The sequence below is a fragment of the Eschscholzia californica genome, unplaced genomic scaffold (assembly GCF_041429995.1).
Source record: "Eschscholzia californica isolate CP2 unplaced genomic scaffold, dmEscCali1.0.p SCAF_2, whole genome shotgun sequence".
NCBI classification, from domain to species: Eukaryota; Viridiplantae; Streptophyta; class Magnoliopsida; order Ranunculales; family Papaveraceae; genus Eschscholzia; species Eschscholzia californica.
In genome coordinates this window covers 58,394,627-58,410,849 of record NW_028238309.1, presented here as the reverse complement: position 1 = coordinate 58,410,849, position 16,223 = coordinate 58,394,627, and the positions used below count along the sequence as shown (strand labels likewise).

The window sequence follows — 16,223 nt, the reverse complement described above, 5'->3', positions numbered from 1 at the left end:
ATTTCCACAAATATTCACAGATGTCTACGAAAGTCGAAAAATATATTTTGAAATATTAGTACAAATATATTATTTCATGTGATTAAACAACAATAATAATATTAAAATAATAAATATCCACCAAATGTCCATCAATGTCTGCAGGTATTCACAGATGTCTACGAAAGTCGAAAAATAAAGTTTTGATTAGTACAAATATAATATGCATTACACATTTTGTCAATGGATTCAAGATCTTGAAATGTCCTCAGGACATTTTGTCTATGGATCAAATGTCTTGAAATGTCTGTAAAGACATTTTGCTACAAACTCAATGTCTTGAAAATGTCTGTGAAGACATTTTGTCTATAATAAATCACCTCAAATGTCTTGAAATGTCTACGGGATATTTTGTCTATAAATGTCTGTGAAAGTCCCAATCCACTACCCGAAAGTGGAAATTAATTTGGTGATTATTCCATCCGAAAGTCATCAACAGGTCAAACCTACAACATATAAGGTGGAAATCAAATTTTTTTTTTTGTTGAGATAACCACTCAAACGAAAATTGTTGACAAGTAATATGTATCCATGTTTTTTATTTTCTAGTTCCGATGGTTACAGACAACACGATAAATTTTCACTAAAAAGGAAGTTGAGGATCAAAATATCTTCCTTACACGAAGGAACTTCATTGTCTCTCAAAATTGTTTTTACGCTGTAGATCTATAAATCTTCTTGCAAGTTATGGTTCTTTCTGGACTTGAAGGAAGTAACAAGTGGATACGTAAATCTAAATTCGGTAACAAAAATCGCTAGCCACTAATAATAGCTGACATCATGTGTAAATTTGGCTTTGTCGGATCTTTCAAGGCATTTTTTGGTAAGGTCAAGTAACATTACTATTAAAATAGAAAGAAAATGGATGTCACAATTTTATCTCCACAAATAGCTAAATTTAATTCAAGTACATTAATCAGGTGCTCTAGTTAAGCCATTCGTGCCTAGTAGACCTACTCGGCTACTCTAGACTAAAAGGAACGAAAAATTGGCGTTTGAAGGGAGAATATGTTTTTTTTATAGAACAAATGATAAAAGAGTTTACAATAATAGACCTACTCAGCTACTCTAGACCAAAACGAATAACAACAACTATATGTTAAAAGTGAAAAAATATAACAAGAGAGAAGAAGAAATTAAGTCGACTTGAAAATAAAAAAAGTTGTTTTCGCCTAAATTTGGAATAAGCTTTGACTTGTTGCATCTTCTAAAATTACTGGTTAAGGTTTAACTTTTTTTTTTTCCATATAGAAATATACAAATCAGGGTTTACCGTTGGATAGTCTGTCTCATAGAAAATCAATGGTTGTGATTGAAAGAACTAGGGCAACCTTTACTTGAAAGGGTTTTACATAAACCAGGTTAGTTACGTTTTATGCCACGTGGATTAAGGGAGTCATTAAGGCGGTAGGGTGGACGGGCCTTTTTGTAAAATGTTAAATATATCTGGCTATATTTTCGCAACAATGTCGTCATCATAGATTGACTCTTTTCTATGATTGGTTGTCAGACATTTTTATCCAGAAATTCAAGGAGCGAGAGAATCTTGCTGCTTAGATTCTGTATTAACAAACTTTTTAGAGAGAGAAAGGGAGAGAGGGAAAAATAGTTTTATTTATTTAAAATTGTTTTGTTAATCGGTTTAGTCTATCATAAGATTACTATAAATATACTATTTCTTGTTATCTTGATCAAGTTGTTCTTGTTGAAAGAGGAGATATATGATGGGTGAGAATGAGAAGTATTTTAATTATCTTAACTTTGATAATAATCAAGTACTATTAGGAGATCAAAATATTCATGATTATCCTAACTTTGATGATAATCAAGTATTAGGAGATCAAAATATTCATGATTATCCTAACTTTGATAATCAAGTATTACTCGAAACTGATCATCATCATTATCATGCTGGTGGATTAAGTAGATCATTAACCAAACCTTTTAATCATCAACAAGATCAGGTGGTAAGTACTGATGGGTTTAAGTTTGTCTTTTAATATTTTTTTTCCTTTCTTCTGTGTTATACAATCTATATTAGACCTTCTCTCTCTCTCTCTCTGGCGGTGGTTTGTTTTGGAAATCTCTCTCTCTTTCTCTTTTGGGTGGTTGAATGGTTTTGAAAGACAATGACTCGAATCTTACCGTGTCCTAAAAAACTGTTACCTCTTTGGACTCTCACTTGAACAGCATGTGAGAGAAACAAAGATTAGATTTCTCTCTCCACGTGACCTGAAAAAAAAATTATCAACAATATTTATTTAGTTTGTTTCAATGGAATCTACTAGTAAACTCTCTCTCTCTCTCACACACACACTCTCTAATATGATGATTTTTTTTTTTTGGGTTTTTGTTTTTGAAGGATGAAAGCATTCCTTGGGAGGAATTAAAACCTTTAGGTTTGAAATTGACAATAACTCAATCTCTTTTGGACACTGTTCAAAGAAGTTTATCTCAAAAGAAAAAAACTAGTCCTCTAAATCAGAAAACTACTAACCACGAAAAAGCGAAAGCTATTAGGGCCAAAAATTTCCCCACTGAAAAGTCGTCGGAGAAACCGAAAGCTTCGAATGTTCCCGCGATATCTTTGACAATCGGCAATTGGAAGGTACGTATTACTATTTTCTTCGAATGTTCTTTATTAACAAGATATAATACAATGAAGTACTACTTGTTATGGGAATTGAATTTTGAGTTTTGATAGGTAAAAGCAGAGTATAAAGGAGACTTGGTTGTTAAGTTTTACCATGCAAAGCATATAATGGTATGGGAAGTGTTAGATGGACCACTAGATAGACGACTAAAGAGTAAGCTCGAAATAAAATGGGCGGATATTTCAGCGATAAGAGCAACCTTTCCAAAGAACGAACCTTCGATCCTAGAGATAGAGGTTAGACGTGTTTCACCCTTACGTTTTTTCTTTATCCAACTATTGTAGTTTTCAAATATACTAACAGAAGAGTGGAACATTTTGTTAACTTTCAGTTAAATAGGGCTCCAACTTTCTACAAGGAGATGAATCCACAACCTCTAAAGCACACTACATGGCAACAAACCGAAGATTTTACGGAAGGCCAAGCACAATTATACAGGTAACAAAAACGTAACTTCTAAAATCGTAATCTAGCTCTCTCTCTCTCTCTCTCCCACACACACACACACACACACACACACTTCCAACGAATCCAACCCTATAAAGCTTAATCTTTTGATATCGTTTACGAGATGTTAATAATGATCAAATGGTTCTTATGCAGGAGACATCAAGTTGTTTTTCCCGAAGGAACCTTCGAAAATCACTACCGAACTCTTCTACAATCCGTTGACTTGTTCACGTTGAGTCAAAAACCATTTCCTACTTCGAACTCGCCCTTGTTTCAGTCTAACAATCTCTATGGCCATGAATATTTTTTCCTACCCCAACAGCCAATGTTGCAGTTTGAGCACCCAGGCATCCAATGTCCTACTTCTTATCCTTATGAACATCAAAGATTCAACCAAATAAATAGGTCACAACTTGATCCTATAAACCAAACTTATGGACAAATTCCAGGTATGAACACAAACAAGTTATTTCTTTTCTATTTTGATTCGAATCTTCACATATCAAATTCATTTAAGTATTGATCTAGTGTTATTTCATGCAGTCATGAATGATTTACTTATGGAAGATAATATCGACTGTCGCATTCAACAACAACAACAACAACAAACTTTCCCTACAAATGAGGTGGGAATGAACCAGGAAATGATTTATGTATCAATGGATGAAGAAAATCAAGTTCAAGACCTACCCTTGGTTTCTCATATCAACCAAGCTCAAGTTCATGACTCTTTCCTAGACGAAAACAGAACAAAACAGGAAATGACTTACAGATCAGTAGGAAAAGTAAATCAAGTTCAAAACCTACCCATGATTCCTCCTATGAATGAAGTTGAAACTCATCCTCTCCTTCCTTTTCCCAATCCATTTTATGAAAGTCATCTTGAGAATGAACCTGGAAATCAACCTGAACAGCCAATGTTGCGGTTTGCTTACCCAGGCATCCAACGGCCTACTGTTTTTCCTTATGAATATCAAAGATTCAATCAAATAACTAGGTCACCACTTGCTCCTATAAACCAAACTTATGTACAAATGCCAGGTATGAACACACACAAACAAGTTATTTCTTTTCTATTTCGATTTGAATCTTCAAATATTAATCTCATTTAAGTATTATTGATCTAATGATATTTCATGCAGTCATGAATGATCTACTTATGGAAGATAATATCAACTATCGCATTCAACAACAAGAACAAACTTTCCCTACAAATAAGGTGAGAATGAACCAGGAAATGATTTCTGATATCAACCAAGATCAACCTCATCATGACGAGTCTTTCCTGAACGAATCGATAACAAACCAGGAAATGATATATACACCAATGGATGAAAAAAATCAAGCTCAAGACCTACCCTTGGTTTCTCATACCAACCAAGCTCAAGTTCATGATTCTTTCCTAGACGAAACGAGAACAAAACAGGAAATGACTTACAGATCAGTAGGAGAAGTAAATCAAGTTCAAAACCTACCCATGATTCCTCCTATAAATGAAGTTGAAACTCATACTTTACTTCCTTTTCCCAATCAATTTTATGATCTTGATTCAAATGGTTGGTGTCAAAATGATGCCATTCTTAACCAGCGGGTGTTAAATAAACCAGTCCCAATGGCTTGTACAGATTATAATAATGAAGGATTTTCGACGACGTCATCATGGTCTCCAAATGACATATTTGACTTCAAGTCGTATTCGACTAAAGCAGACTCTTCTAACTGTGGAACTTCTAACTGTGGAACTCCGAACAGTTCGTTATATCCAAGTAGTACATGCGAAGGTGTTTACGGTTGTTACGGTGATGTTGCGGGTACTCATCATGATCATATCAATGAGGATTTGTCCACGGAGATCGGGTCGCCTTCATCTGTAGTATTGGAAGCAACATCAGATAAAGGTGAAATAAATAATGGTGCTTCTTTTTATCATAAAATGTCTAAAGGTTTTAGATAATATTGTATTGATGATGTTTTTGTAGGTTTAGTTAGGAGTAAAATGAACACAATAATTGTGTTGAAGTACTTTGTGTTTTCAAAATCAAGAGTTTGATTTTGCTTCATAAACGAAGCTACTCTAGGATTAATTTGAACAGATTAAGAAAGTTTAGTTATGTAGTTATTACGTACTCAGATTTGGCGAGGAATTCTATTCCTCCCTCCCCAGCCCTGAGAGGCCATGAATACCAACCGAAAGCAACAACAAGTTGCGAAGAATCAAGAAGGTGAAGCTGTTTGAGCAAGCCGATAAAATATTAAAACTCCTCGGGAGCAAGAAAAAGCTTGTGGAACTCGCATGAATGGTGAAAGATGAGTCTCCCAAAGATACTGATAAGAAAATAACATTTTGACTAGATTAAACACATCAGATTACACAATAATATCCAAACTTCATATTGAATGAACTGTTTGGTTTTACAAATGATATCGGAACACATGAGATTAAACATCTCTGACCTTCTGAATTTACTCGTATTCTTGTACTTTTTGTAAGAAGGTTTTTTGTATATTTAGCTACTGAGATAACAAACCTAGTTAGGATAAAAAGAGATGAGAAAATTGAGGTAACTCATATGAGGAGAGAAGATCGAATCAAGGCTTTGGATTGGTAGAAGGCAATGAGCTTGAATCCTCAGCAATGGTTGATCGTTGATCAGTAGAACCGTCTAAAACTTCGTCTGTACTTCCTTCGTTACTCATCTCACTAAAGCTTCTCTTTTTCAATAGAGAATCAGAATTTTCAACTTCATTACTATTTGACGTAGGAAACGGCATAGAATCCTGGCCACTTAATCGATAGAATACTCTTTCGACAGTCTCACATATTTCCTTCCCAAATGCATCATTATCTGACATTAACTCCCAGACGGATTTTGAGGCCTTGTCAAGAACCGGGGTTCTGCATTATATCAACAAATGGATCGTTAAAAGGATTAAACGTATCAGGTTTGTTACCGGTACTGATATTTTCTACATGGAACCAGTAACTAATGACATTTCCAAACAATCTACTGCTTTCCTATCTTAATGGGCATTTCTCGGTATCTTAATAGAAAAAAAGTACCAAAATCCAAACGGTTCAAACAATACGACTGACTTACTCGAGTTCCTGCCTAAGTGCACCAAACAGCTCCCTTTTGGTTTGTTTCTCTGCACCTGGTGTATTAAGAACCTTACTCTGCTCTACCATAGTAATTGTGTTCTTCTTCAGCTCCTCCTGTAAAACAGAATACACAAGCAAATACAGCTGATTTCATATTTCTCGAGAGGGGACCCTTCTTCTGGGAAAAAATCGTATTCATCTTTTCCTTTTTCGATTTTGACCAGCCTTTGTTGAGCCGGACTGATCAAGTATTGAAATCAGGCTAATAGCATCCGCGATATTACTAAGTTTCAATGAATCATGGGTAAGGACGAACTACTTCTTCAATGATTATGATATTCGACAAACATTAAAGAATCATTGAAATATTATAGGTGAAATAGCGCTGCATTAACAATTTAGCATATGGAGAACATTTAAAACGCAAAAATTAAGAGTAATTGTTCATGCTAAATTCATGAAGTAAATCAATTCTCTTCATATTTCTATCTAAATAGGTCTTTTGATTAGGATTTAGGGTATTGTCTTGAATCTTGATATATCAATCTTCCTTAAAGGACTTGTTTTTTCACACAAAGTAAATCAATTCTCTTCTAATGGTAATGATAATTTTGAGTATTCGTCACTATATTCCCCGAGTTCAGGTCAAGCAAGAAAGGGTATCTTTCAGGTGTTTAATACAATACTGAACTTATCATTACCCGGTAAAATTCGTTTATCCCCTTATCTAATCTGCATTTTAGGAGCTGAAGAAAATCACTTGTTTCAACAAAAACCATAACCTAAGAAAGTAATCAAACTTAATTTGGACGAAGAATTTTAACCTAATAATAGTAATTTGTGGAGGGTGAATTATACTTACATTAGCTTTCAATTGATTAATTATCTTCAATCGAATAGCATCAATAGTACCATCGTTCATCAGTGACTCCAAAACATCTTCAGGAGTCACCACATTAGAAGTCGAAGAACTCATATTAGTTTGATTAGCTGCTACGTCTTCTTCCCTCTTCTTTTCTTTTGTAATCTTTACCTGTGACCTAATAAGAAGACGTGATTTTGAGAAGAAGAGGAACCCTAGATTCAGTTGTTACTAAGATCAAGAATCGTTGTGATATCAGAAAATTAGGGCTTTGGAATAGATGGGGTGGGGAAAGGGAAATCAGGAACCCTAACTAACTACTATTATGAAGAAGAAAGATGAATTCCGGTTACTACGTGATCGAACTTTTGAACACGATAGAATGGAAGATATATCCTAAAATGCTGTCCCGCCTTATTTTCCTCTTGGCGCCCACCGATTTTCTTTTGTTTTTGGCTTGCTACCCAACTGTGAAAGTTCAATAGCTCCAAGTGGTTGATAGTGTTGATGTAAATTTTGTGGAAGGCCCACGTTTCATTCCCAGAGGATACATAATCCATCGTTATTACCATTGACCTGCCATCTTTTTACTGTCAACAAAGTACCAACTTCAACGTTCTTCATTATCTCCATCTTTTCCTCCTCGAGCTATTGATATTATCTGAAACTTGCCGACCAGGCCAAGCGGAAAGGATAGAAAGCTTTGTTTTGCCATGAATTTTGTATGGTCACCCAACAAGTGTGTGCCTGTAGCCCACACTACGAGCGCTCTTCCAAGTCTATAATTCCTTTAAACGATACAATCCCCGACATTGTAAAGTTCTTATTAGCTCTTTAGGTTGTAGCATACGGAAAGACCAGCTAACATATATCTCAGGCTCTAGACACACAGTAGGTCTGAACTAAATAAGAACTCCATTGCAGAGTTCACACCTAATCATTTATCAAGAAGTGATGAGAAGGATGTTACCTGAACTTGCAACCGTAGAAGATTCTATTCAAATCGAGAATCTAAGACAGACATTCATTTTAAAACTTTTTAATCGTTTCTCCGCACCATAAAGAACGGACAGGTCGTCCCAAACAGTTTCCCAACAGATCTTTTGAGGAATATATTTTTAGGATCTTAGGATCCACCGACCACATTGCTAACAATGTATGAAAGGATCCATCATTTCAGTTCGATCTGTACCAAAATTTCCAAGCCTAACAGATTGATTTTTGTTGCTTTGCCCAATTTGCCCACTTTTTACTCACTCCCAAAAACAATCTTGATTTGCAAGTAAACAGAAAGTGTTTCATCAACTAAACAAACCTCACAACAATTGAAGCAAGATTCTGCTAGAACATCTTCTTCCATAACTACTTTAATTGAGGTTTACAAATTCAAACATACATGGATGCTCAAAAAAGTATGCAACTTAAGGGCTTCAATTAACCAGGTATTTGACACATCAATCTCTCCAGCGGTGACCACAGTTAGGGTTGCAACATACGAAGAACAGCGTCATTCCCTCTTCCCCTCTCGCAGTTGCCTGCACACATTTGTTCAACACCACCATTCAGTCAAAACAGTATTGGTACATTGCATACGTCGTATATATACTATATCCTAGACATGTATATGCACGTATTCAACATTAAGAAACAATCAAAAATGAAGAGGTGAATGTTGACTTGCTCATATCTAATCGGACACTCCTTTTGGAACAAGCCAATCTGCTAACATGGACACAATCGAGAATCAAGATAGGTTCATGTTAATTGGAAGAACTCAAGAAAACTCTTCTACTATCGAAGTGCTTTTGTTAACCGTCTTGCTTTTATTTTGTTCAATTGATCATCTGACAATTCTATATGAAACACAACTTGGAGTTTGTAGAAAGAGACAGAGCTATCCTCAGCAAAGCAACAGAACATTATTCAGAAGAAAGATGGACGCGAGTTTTCATGGAAACACTTAGAAAGCTTTTGCAGATCAATAGTTCTTTAGTTAGCATTCTGAGTCAATCTTGTTTTGCGTGTACTACCTTGAACCACTCTTGTTACTTTTCTTAACTAAAAGGTCTAGCAAGCTACACAAATCCTTTTCCACCTTCCGAATGCGTAGCAGGCAAAGATGAGGACGAGCAAACATAGACTTAAATGAGTTGGTGGCATAGATTGCCTCTGACATTATAGAATGACTGAAAATGAGAAGTATAAACTAATTAATTTCGTCTTAGAATGTCACAAAAAAATTCTCCAGACCCATGCATCATTTCTAAACCTACTTTACTTTCTAACAGGAAATAACAGAAATACCAGATCTGGTATAAGCATGAATATACTCATCTCAAATACCATCATGATTAATGACCACTAAGCAGAAAACATAAATCATTACGGAGTGGTGGAGAAGCAGTAGAGCTTTCTGAGACTACCCTACCTAGCTAGAGTCAATATTGTCAAGAACTCCGACACCCAGCCCAAGCAGAGCGGGCAGAGTTTTATTTCGACATGAACTTCGTGAGCTATCTATGAAGTCCTTGACGAATACCACAACAACCCCAACCATACCGCCCATGCTATGGCCTATGAGCACTCATCTAAATCACGTGGGACTATTATATTCCCCCACTAGTATAGTTGAGCTTCCCTTGGTTCTGACTCCATTTGGCAACCCAACCCCAACCAGAGTCGATATTGTTTTACCATCCAAAGCCGAGGACCATGTTGTACCTAATTTTGTCATGTCGACACTGAACGAGCTAACCCTCTAGCTCAGGCTCTACAGCTCTAGACAGTAGACACACCTCTACATAATGTAGGACCGTCACACTTTTCGTTGGAATTGCGAACAATATAGACATTATTCTTCGGGGGGGTCTTTATTGTGGCATACTTCTAATCCAACTGCCCATTCTTTATTTTGGCATAGTTTTTAGAAACATTTCTCACGATAATACCAACACATCGAACAGTATAAACAGTTCATATACACTAACCTGGAAGAAGACAGCCTCTCCATGACTGCAGAGAGCACATCGAACAGCTTTAGTACGAGGAAGAGTTGGATCTGCAGCTACATCCTGCAAGACTTGTGTTCGTTCCCCTACAGCATGTTGTACCTCATTTCTATAAACACAGTTATTTTCAGCAGCTTCCTGCCCAAATTGAGATTAAAATCTTTAATCAGGAGTAATAATTTTCTTGTCTAGTTCATTCTTCACAAAAGATTACTCAGACTACTAAATCTAAAGCATTCAACCTATCTAAGAAAACTACCCATGAAATAAAACTGGAGACTGGATAAATAGAACTACCCAGATGTCTTTAAGATTCGAAATAACAAAACAAAAATTAGGGTTTTACTCCACTACTGAAAATTGAAGCATACTAACAAAAATAACTGGTGTAAATGTATAGATGAATAAGGAACACATCTAAACCCTAATCTGTTGACACAAAAGTAAAGAGAGAGAGAGAGAGGGAGACCTGATGATCACAATTTCGACATGCGTAAAGAAGGATCTTCTGTTCTTTGTCTTCTTTAGGGTAGAGAATGTTGTTACTGTAATTCAAAAAGATTAAGAGAACAGATTGTGGAAAATGAATACAAGTATTATAGAGAGAGAGAGAGAGATTGACTGACCATTCTCGGCAAAATTTCATGGTACTCATTTTGTTAAGAAATCTGAAGAAAGTTTCGTCTTCAAGTTTAAGTCTTCGAAATCACTTCGTCTCACTTTCGTTCGCGGGCTTCCTCTCTTTTCATTTCTTCTTCTCCCTCTCTTTTTATTCACAGAAGAAACTAGAGAGAACTTGGAAATGACAATAATATCCTCCCCATCTTTTTTTTTTTTTGTCTTCAAAAATCGATTGCAATTTTCGATAATCATTACAAGAGACTGGTAGTATACATTAAGATGTGATAAACACAATAACTGAAGTTATACTACAAATGAAATAGGACTTAAACCAATAGGTTTAAAACCAACAAACTTATTATTTATACTTTTAATAACTCGAGTTCAATAACTATAAATCTCAATTCATGTGGGAATCGAACCTGAAACTTTGAAGTTTTTGTAATTTATGTCAACATTTTAAACCAGAACAACCAAGTGATGACGGAAGTTTTAAACGTAGTTCTATAAACACCCCACATCGAGTCGAGAATTGTTGGAATTAGATTTGTATCTGAGGCGTATATATCAATGAAGTGTCAAAAGCCCCTCCATCGACATAAATATGTCGTTCGACAAAAACATGAAGCGGTTTTAATACTCCCTTCAGAATGAGTATTTAGGATTCCAAAAGCGGGATAGCAATGGGTAAGTCGCCCTGTGTCAAGTCCTTGAGATCTGGTGCAATCGAGTCCCTCTGAATATGTTAACTAAAATGTAAGTTACTGGATGTTTGAAGGTGATTTGTGCGAAATGTTTTGCGAGGGAGCCTCGGAGAGACTGGCAGTCAATGAGACGGCGACTTGAAACATCACTGTTCAATGTGATACCGTATTTCGTTCATAATTAAAAGTTCTTGGCCGTGCCACTTCCATAACATGTGGCTCATTATCAATTCCTTTGTTTTTTTGCTGCCCAGAGAATGGACAGAGGGAGAAGATCTTCTAAAACCAAGACTTCCGTCATGGACAGAGAACTTTGTCTCTCATTTCAAGTTTGGATTAAGCATATTAGACAATGCCAAAAACAAAACTTTTAAAACACATAAAAACTATCCAAGAAATATCAGTTCAAGTAGTGAAAACAGAGGATGCAAGGTCTATCTAACCATGTAATCATTAAACCCACAAAAGCAACCAAAAACAAAATACGAACGAGGAAAAAGACGGAGCACCCAAAAATGAGTGATGGAATCATAAGTGAACCATAATCTTAAAATATTCCGGTGAGCATATTTGCAGCGGTTGACAAAGCGGCTCCAGTGATCGCACACTGGACTATCTGGGCGTGCGAGTTATCATCTGCTGTCAAAGCTAATGCTGCTCCTGTAACGGCTCCAGCAACAGCACTATTTTTCTGCAACAAGAAGTCCATATCTTTTGTTTCAGTTCAGGAGCACAACTCCCCAAAGGAAGAAAATTGAAAACTTCTCTATTTAATCTTTACTCCTTTTGAAGCACTTCCGGTTCAATTCAATTAAACACGCAGAGAAGAAAAAGAAGAATAAACGGAAACGAAGACATTACCCAGTCATGAACCCCTCGAGCCTCCCTTAGACCGTAAGTGAGTCCGGAGTACACGCCAGCAACCATTCCTGCACCCACAAGAACCACTTATCAGCCTAACAGGCTTTTACTATGAAAAAAAATTCAAGAACATCTAATCAGAACAGACCATTCCAAAACTACAGTCTAAAGTCGGAATGTATATGGTTTGGTGTTTGGACTTACCCCATTGAAGAGTTTCCTTCCCTGTGTTCTTTACCTGAAAAAATTGATTACCAAAGTCAGCTATCAACCAGAAAACATCCATCTGAACTCGAATTCAAATAAGTGAATCACACTCTTGTTGGGGAAGAAAAGGACTTGTCTCTTACCATTGCCTCAAGTGACTTCTTATTGGTTTCCCCTGCATAAATACAAAATTCATATGAAATCCGCAGATTATCATAATTATCTAATCTAATTAATTTATCAATTTAAAATTAGTCGATAGATAACGAAGATTAAAGACTCAAAACTCCGAGGTGGGTCACTAGGAAAGGGACTATCGTGGAAAGCATAGTCAAACAGTAAAGCTTCAACCTCACCATAGACCAAATGTGAACTTACAAGAGGGGAAGAGTGTAGAGAAAGGATATAGCCCAACAAGCAGCAACGAAGGAACGAAAAAGAAGGTTATGAAGTAACTCGAGCTAAAGCAAGAGGGACGAGACAGGAGAAAGGTCAGTTTCCACATCAAGCGATAAGGATCGGGATAAAGCTCAGAATCTGTTTTTTTTTAGTGGGATCAGGTTTTAGCGGATATAGCCGCGTATTCATTCGATTTGTCTCACCTGACTTTTTTCAAAGAGTTTTCTCTAAAGCGATGTCGGTGAAGAAAGTAAAAGATTAATTCCGTGCTAATCCCTAAGGTCATATCAAGGGAAGGAATAGAACGGCTAGTCTAGACATCTAGGCAAATGCAATCTTCCTAATGCATGAGGACTGCTTCACCCTCTTAACTAAAATGAGAGGATTGAACTACTCTTGCCAGCAAAAGAACTTTTGCTTCATTACTCCCTGGTCCTAGGTGCCTTAGTGAAGTGATTACATTATGGGTGGCTCGATACTTCTGATATATACGTGAAATGGACTTAAACCTTTTCCCTTGAAATCGGCAAGTCACTTAGATATATACGTGAAATGGACTTGAACATTATAAACAAACAAGATAGAAAAACGCAGTACACAATCCATTTGATGTTGTTTACTTTTCAAAATTTGACATTGTGTATTGAAGGGATGTACCAACCACAATCACATTGTAATTGGTATCAATTACAAATATAGTTCCACATGGCATTTTTCAGAATGTGTTGAATCATCTACATTTGGAAATGAATCCTCATTTTGGCTCTAATATATCCCCTATGGGTTATATTCTTGGTTGCTAGATACTCCTTCCCCACGTGGGAAGGGCGCCCATGGCCTTGTGGCGTGGCCTTGTGGGGTTGTTTGAGTCTGGCACCGTGGCACGTGTTTTCTTTTTTTTGAGATTGGACTCCAAGAGTACATTTTTTGAGATTGGACTCCAAGAGTACATCATGAATATAATATGCAATACATCATGAATTTTATTATTATTATTTTTTTCTTTTTGGGTGTCGTGGAACAGTGTGGCTTTTAAGCCTACCACGTGTCAACATGGCTCATTGTGGCTTTTAAGCCCATTACAAGCCCATTACGTGTCAACATGTCTCAGATGCCATGTTAAGTTTGCGGTGGTCCAACTCAAAATCAATTGGCAAAGATCGGAGTGAACCTAGCTCTCAAAATCAATTGGCAAAGATTGGAAAGAACCTAGCATTATAGATACCTCTGCTCCCCGGTGGGACTATTCCCCCACCCACCATGGGACTATTCTCACAATTTGAAGTAGAGATAAGTTATAAATTGGTTCATTGTTGCTTTCTAAATAGATTATCATGAAATGATGAATCAAGGATGAAACAAAATAGAGACCCTAAATCACTAGTACTATTAGTAGTTATATGGTTGAAACTAATAGTAATAGAAAGGTATTGAGAGAGAGAGAGAGAGGTAGTGTAATTAGTAGTAGTAGTAGTAGTACCTCTGAGGTCAGGCAAGCGTTGTCTCTTATGAGTACCAGTGAGAGGGTCTATTACTCCATTATTACTCGAATCAAACCCTGTGCCTGCATACACATTTTAATCAACAAAAAGACAATCATCATCACCCTTCCTTCCCACACTTTTAAATAATGAGCAAAAAGTAATTTTGAAATAAATAGTAGGCAGGCAGCTTTACTGTCAAGAGTGATGAAATAGGCCTCTCTGGATACTGCCTGGACAGCTCCAATCTGATCAAACAAAATATATATAAATTTTAAAAACAAAAAGAACCCAATTTGAGTGGGATAATGAAAGAAGTAGATAGATAGATAGAGAAAAAGGGTATATATATATAGAGAGAGAATGTTTACAGTAGCGGCCTTGACAAAGCTCTCAGAGACACGATTAAGAAGAGGATGACCAAAATCAAATAAACCACCAAAACTGTTATAGCTTCTAATCTCATCAACTAGTGACCTTGTCTCCAAATTATTCTTACTCATCTTTCACAAACACAAAATCTATCTTCTAATCACTCAGAGAGAAAGTTAGAGAGAAAAAGAAAGTAAAGATGATGGTGGAAGAAGAAAAAGAGTGTAAGAAAAATGTATATTAAGAAGTAAGGGAGATTTGAGGGAGGAGAGAAGGTGTGGACAAGTGTAGTGAGGGCCAAACCTGTAGGACGGAATTCGTGGCGACTCAACAGGTCTTCGACTTGGAACGTGTCACTCGCTTGGTTCTATAGAGAGAGAGGAGAGAGAAACGAACAGAGGACTCTGTCTTATTTCTCTATCCAGCGCTGGCACTATATCGGTTCCACAGGTGTACTAGGGTGAAAGTGAACGGTATTTAAAGTGGGGTAATTTTTTTTTCCAAGTTTACCCGTGTTTCATACACAATTTTGATTTCAATTTTCAACCATGAAACTAGTGACTCTAAATTAAAATTATGTATCAGACGGTGAGCCTCCCTACCCCTCTAACATGAGACTTGAAGGTATTCAGAAAATACCAACCCAGGCCACACAAAAGGGACGAAGCTGATGTTCTGAACTTCCTTATCATTCAGAGAAAGAGACGATCTCTTTATATCAACAAAGGTTGACTACATCAACTCTATATATTCGACACTCTTATCATTTCAAGCCATCTAGCCCCTACTCCACGTAAAAACATCACCTATAATGATAAGCAGTCGAGAATAAAAGAAAATTGATTCAGCTAATCGAACTTGATTTGTGCCTCTTAGTTGAGCCTAAAAAGCAGGGGTGACCAACTGTCGATTTTTTTCGATTTTGGCTCGAGTCGAAGCCGAACCAATAAGTGGTGGTTTGACTAAATCATCAGTCGAACCGATTATTCGGCCAACCAACATGGTTCGACTCGATTTGGTTCCGCTCAATTGAGTTCGGTTGATCGGTTTAACCGAGCCCAATTTAGAGAAAATAGTAAACTAATGTTATTCATTTCATTGCATATATCGAAAATAAAAATGAAGAGCCCATCGTACTTTTTCACCATTACATATACCGAAAATTATAATTTTATCGTACTTTTCTACCATTACAAAGAAAAAAAAAAAAGTAGAAGTGCGAATGCAAAATCTATAATTTTAAGTTATTAAGAATAAGTTGTGGTACCTAGAAAATCAGTGAAGACTTACTCTAAAACCTTTTAATCAGTTGAATAGGTTGTGGTTGATGAAGCCGACAACAACAACTAGGAAGGAAGACACCAGTATGGAATAGTTGATTAGAGGTTTTCTATTTTTTTTCTTTTGTAGTTTAACACTTTCTAACTCTACAAAATTATTATTTCATTTTTCTTTAGGGTCCGGT

General features: G+C 36.4%; 4 protein-coding genes across 4 annotated transcripts; 1 reads left to right on the top strand and 3 right to left on the bottom strand.

Moving 5' to 3' along the window:
- The first annotated feature begins 1,547 nt into the window (after window positions 1–1,547).
- On the top strand, window positions 1,548–5,245 carry LOC147559568 (uncharacterized). Its single transcript, XM_086661463.1, has 7 exons — window positions 1,548–2,006; window positions 2,402–2,647; window positions 2,744–2,929; window positions 3,025–3,131; window positions 3,297–3,592; window positions 3,687–4,184; window positions 4,286–5,245. Exons 1-7 carry the CDS (start codon window positions 1,761–1,763, stop codon window positions 5,095–5,097), a joined length of 2,391 nt encoding a protein of 796 aa, XP_086517589.1. The 5' UTR covers window positions 1,548–1,760; the 3' UTR covers window positions 5,098–5,245.
- A 224-nt stretch (window positions 5,246–5,469) lies between these two features.
- On the bottom strand, window positions 5,470–8,232 carry LOC147559567 (uncharacterized). Its single transcript, XM_086661464.1, has 3 exons — window positions 7,106–8,232; window positions 6,242–6,357; window positions 5,470–6,039 (listed from the first exon to the last, which is right to left on the bottom strand). Exons 1-3 carry the CDS (start codon window positions 7,217–7,219, stop codon window positions 5,733–5,735), a joined length of 537 nt encoding a protein of 178 aa, XP_086517590.1. The 5' UTR covers window positions 7,220–8,232; the 3' UTR covers window positions 5,470–5,732.
- Window positions 8,233–8,351: 119 nt separating this feature from the next.
- On the bottom strand, window positions 8,352–10,935 carry LOC147559566 (DNA-directed RNA polymerases II, IV and V subunit 9B). The gene is made up of 4 exons (XM_086661466.1): window positions 10,740–10,935; window positions 10,583–10,658; window positions 10,093–10,251; window positions 8,352–8,640 (listed from the first exon to the last, which is right to left on the bottom strand). The coding sequence occupies exons 1-4, from the start codon at window positions 10,766–10,768 to the stop codon at window positions 8,560–8,562; spliced, it is 345 nt and encodes a 114-aa protein (XP_086517592.1). The 5' UTR covers window positions 10,769–10,935; the 3' UTR covers window positions 8,352–8,559.
- Window positions 10,936–11,795: 860 nt separating this feature from the next.
- On the bottom strand, window positions 11,796–15,207 carry ATOEP16-2 (Mitochondrial import inner membrane translocase subunit Tim17/Tim22/Tim23 family protein). Its single transcript, XM_086661462.1, has 7 exons — window positions 14,758–15,207; window positions 14,583–14,634; window positions 14,386–14,469; window positions 12,650–12,681; window positions 12,504–12,537; window positions 12,300–12,367; window positions 11,796–12,129 (listed from the first exon to the last, which is right to left on the bottom strand). The coding sequence occupies exons 1-7, from the start codon at window positions 14,887–14,889 to the stop codon at window positions 11,986–11,988; spliced, it is 546 nt and encodes a 181-aa protein (XP_086517588.1). The 5' UTR covers window positions 14,890–15,207; the 3' UTR covers window positions 11,796–11,985.
- Between the last annotated feature and the right edge of the window lie 1,016 nt (window positions 15,208–16,223).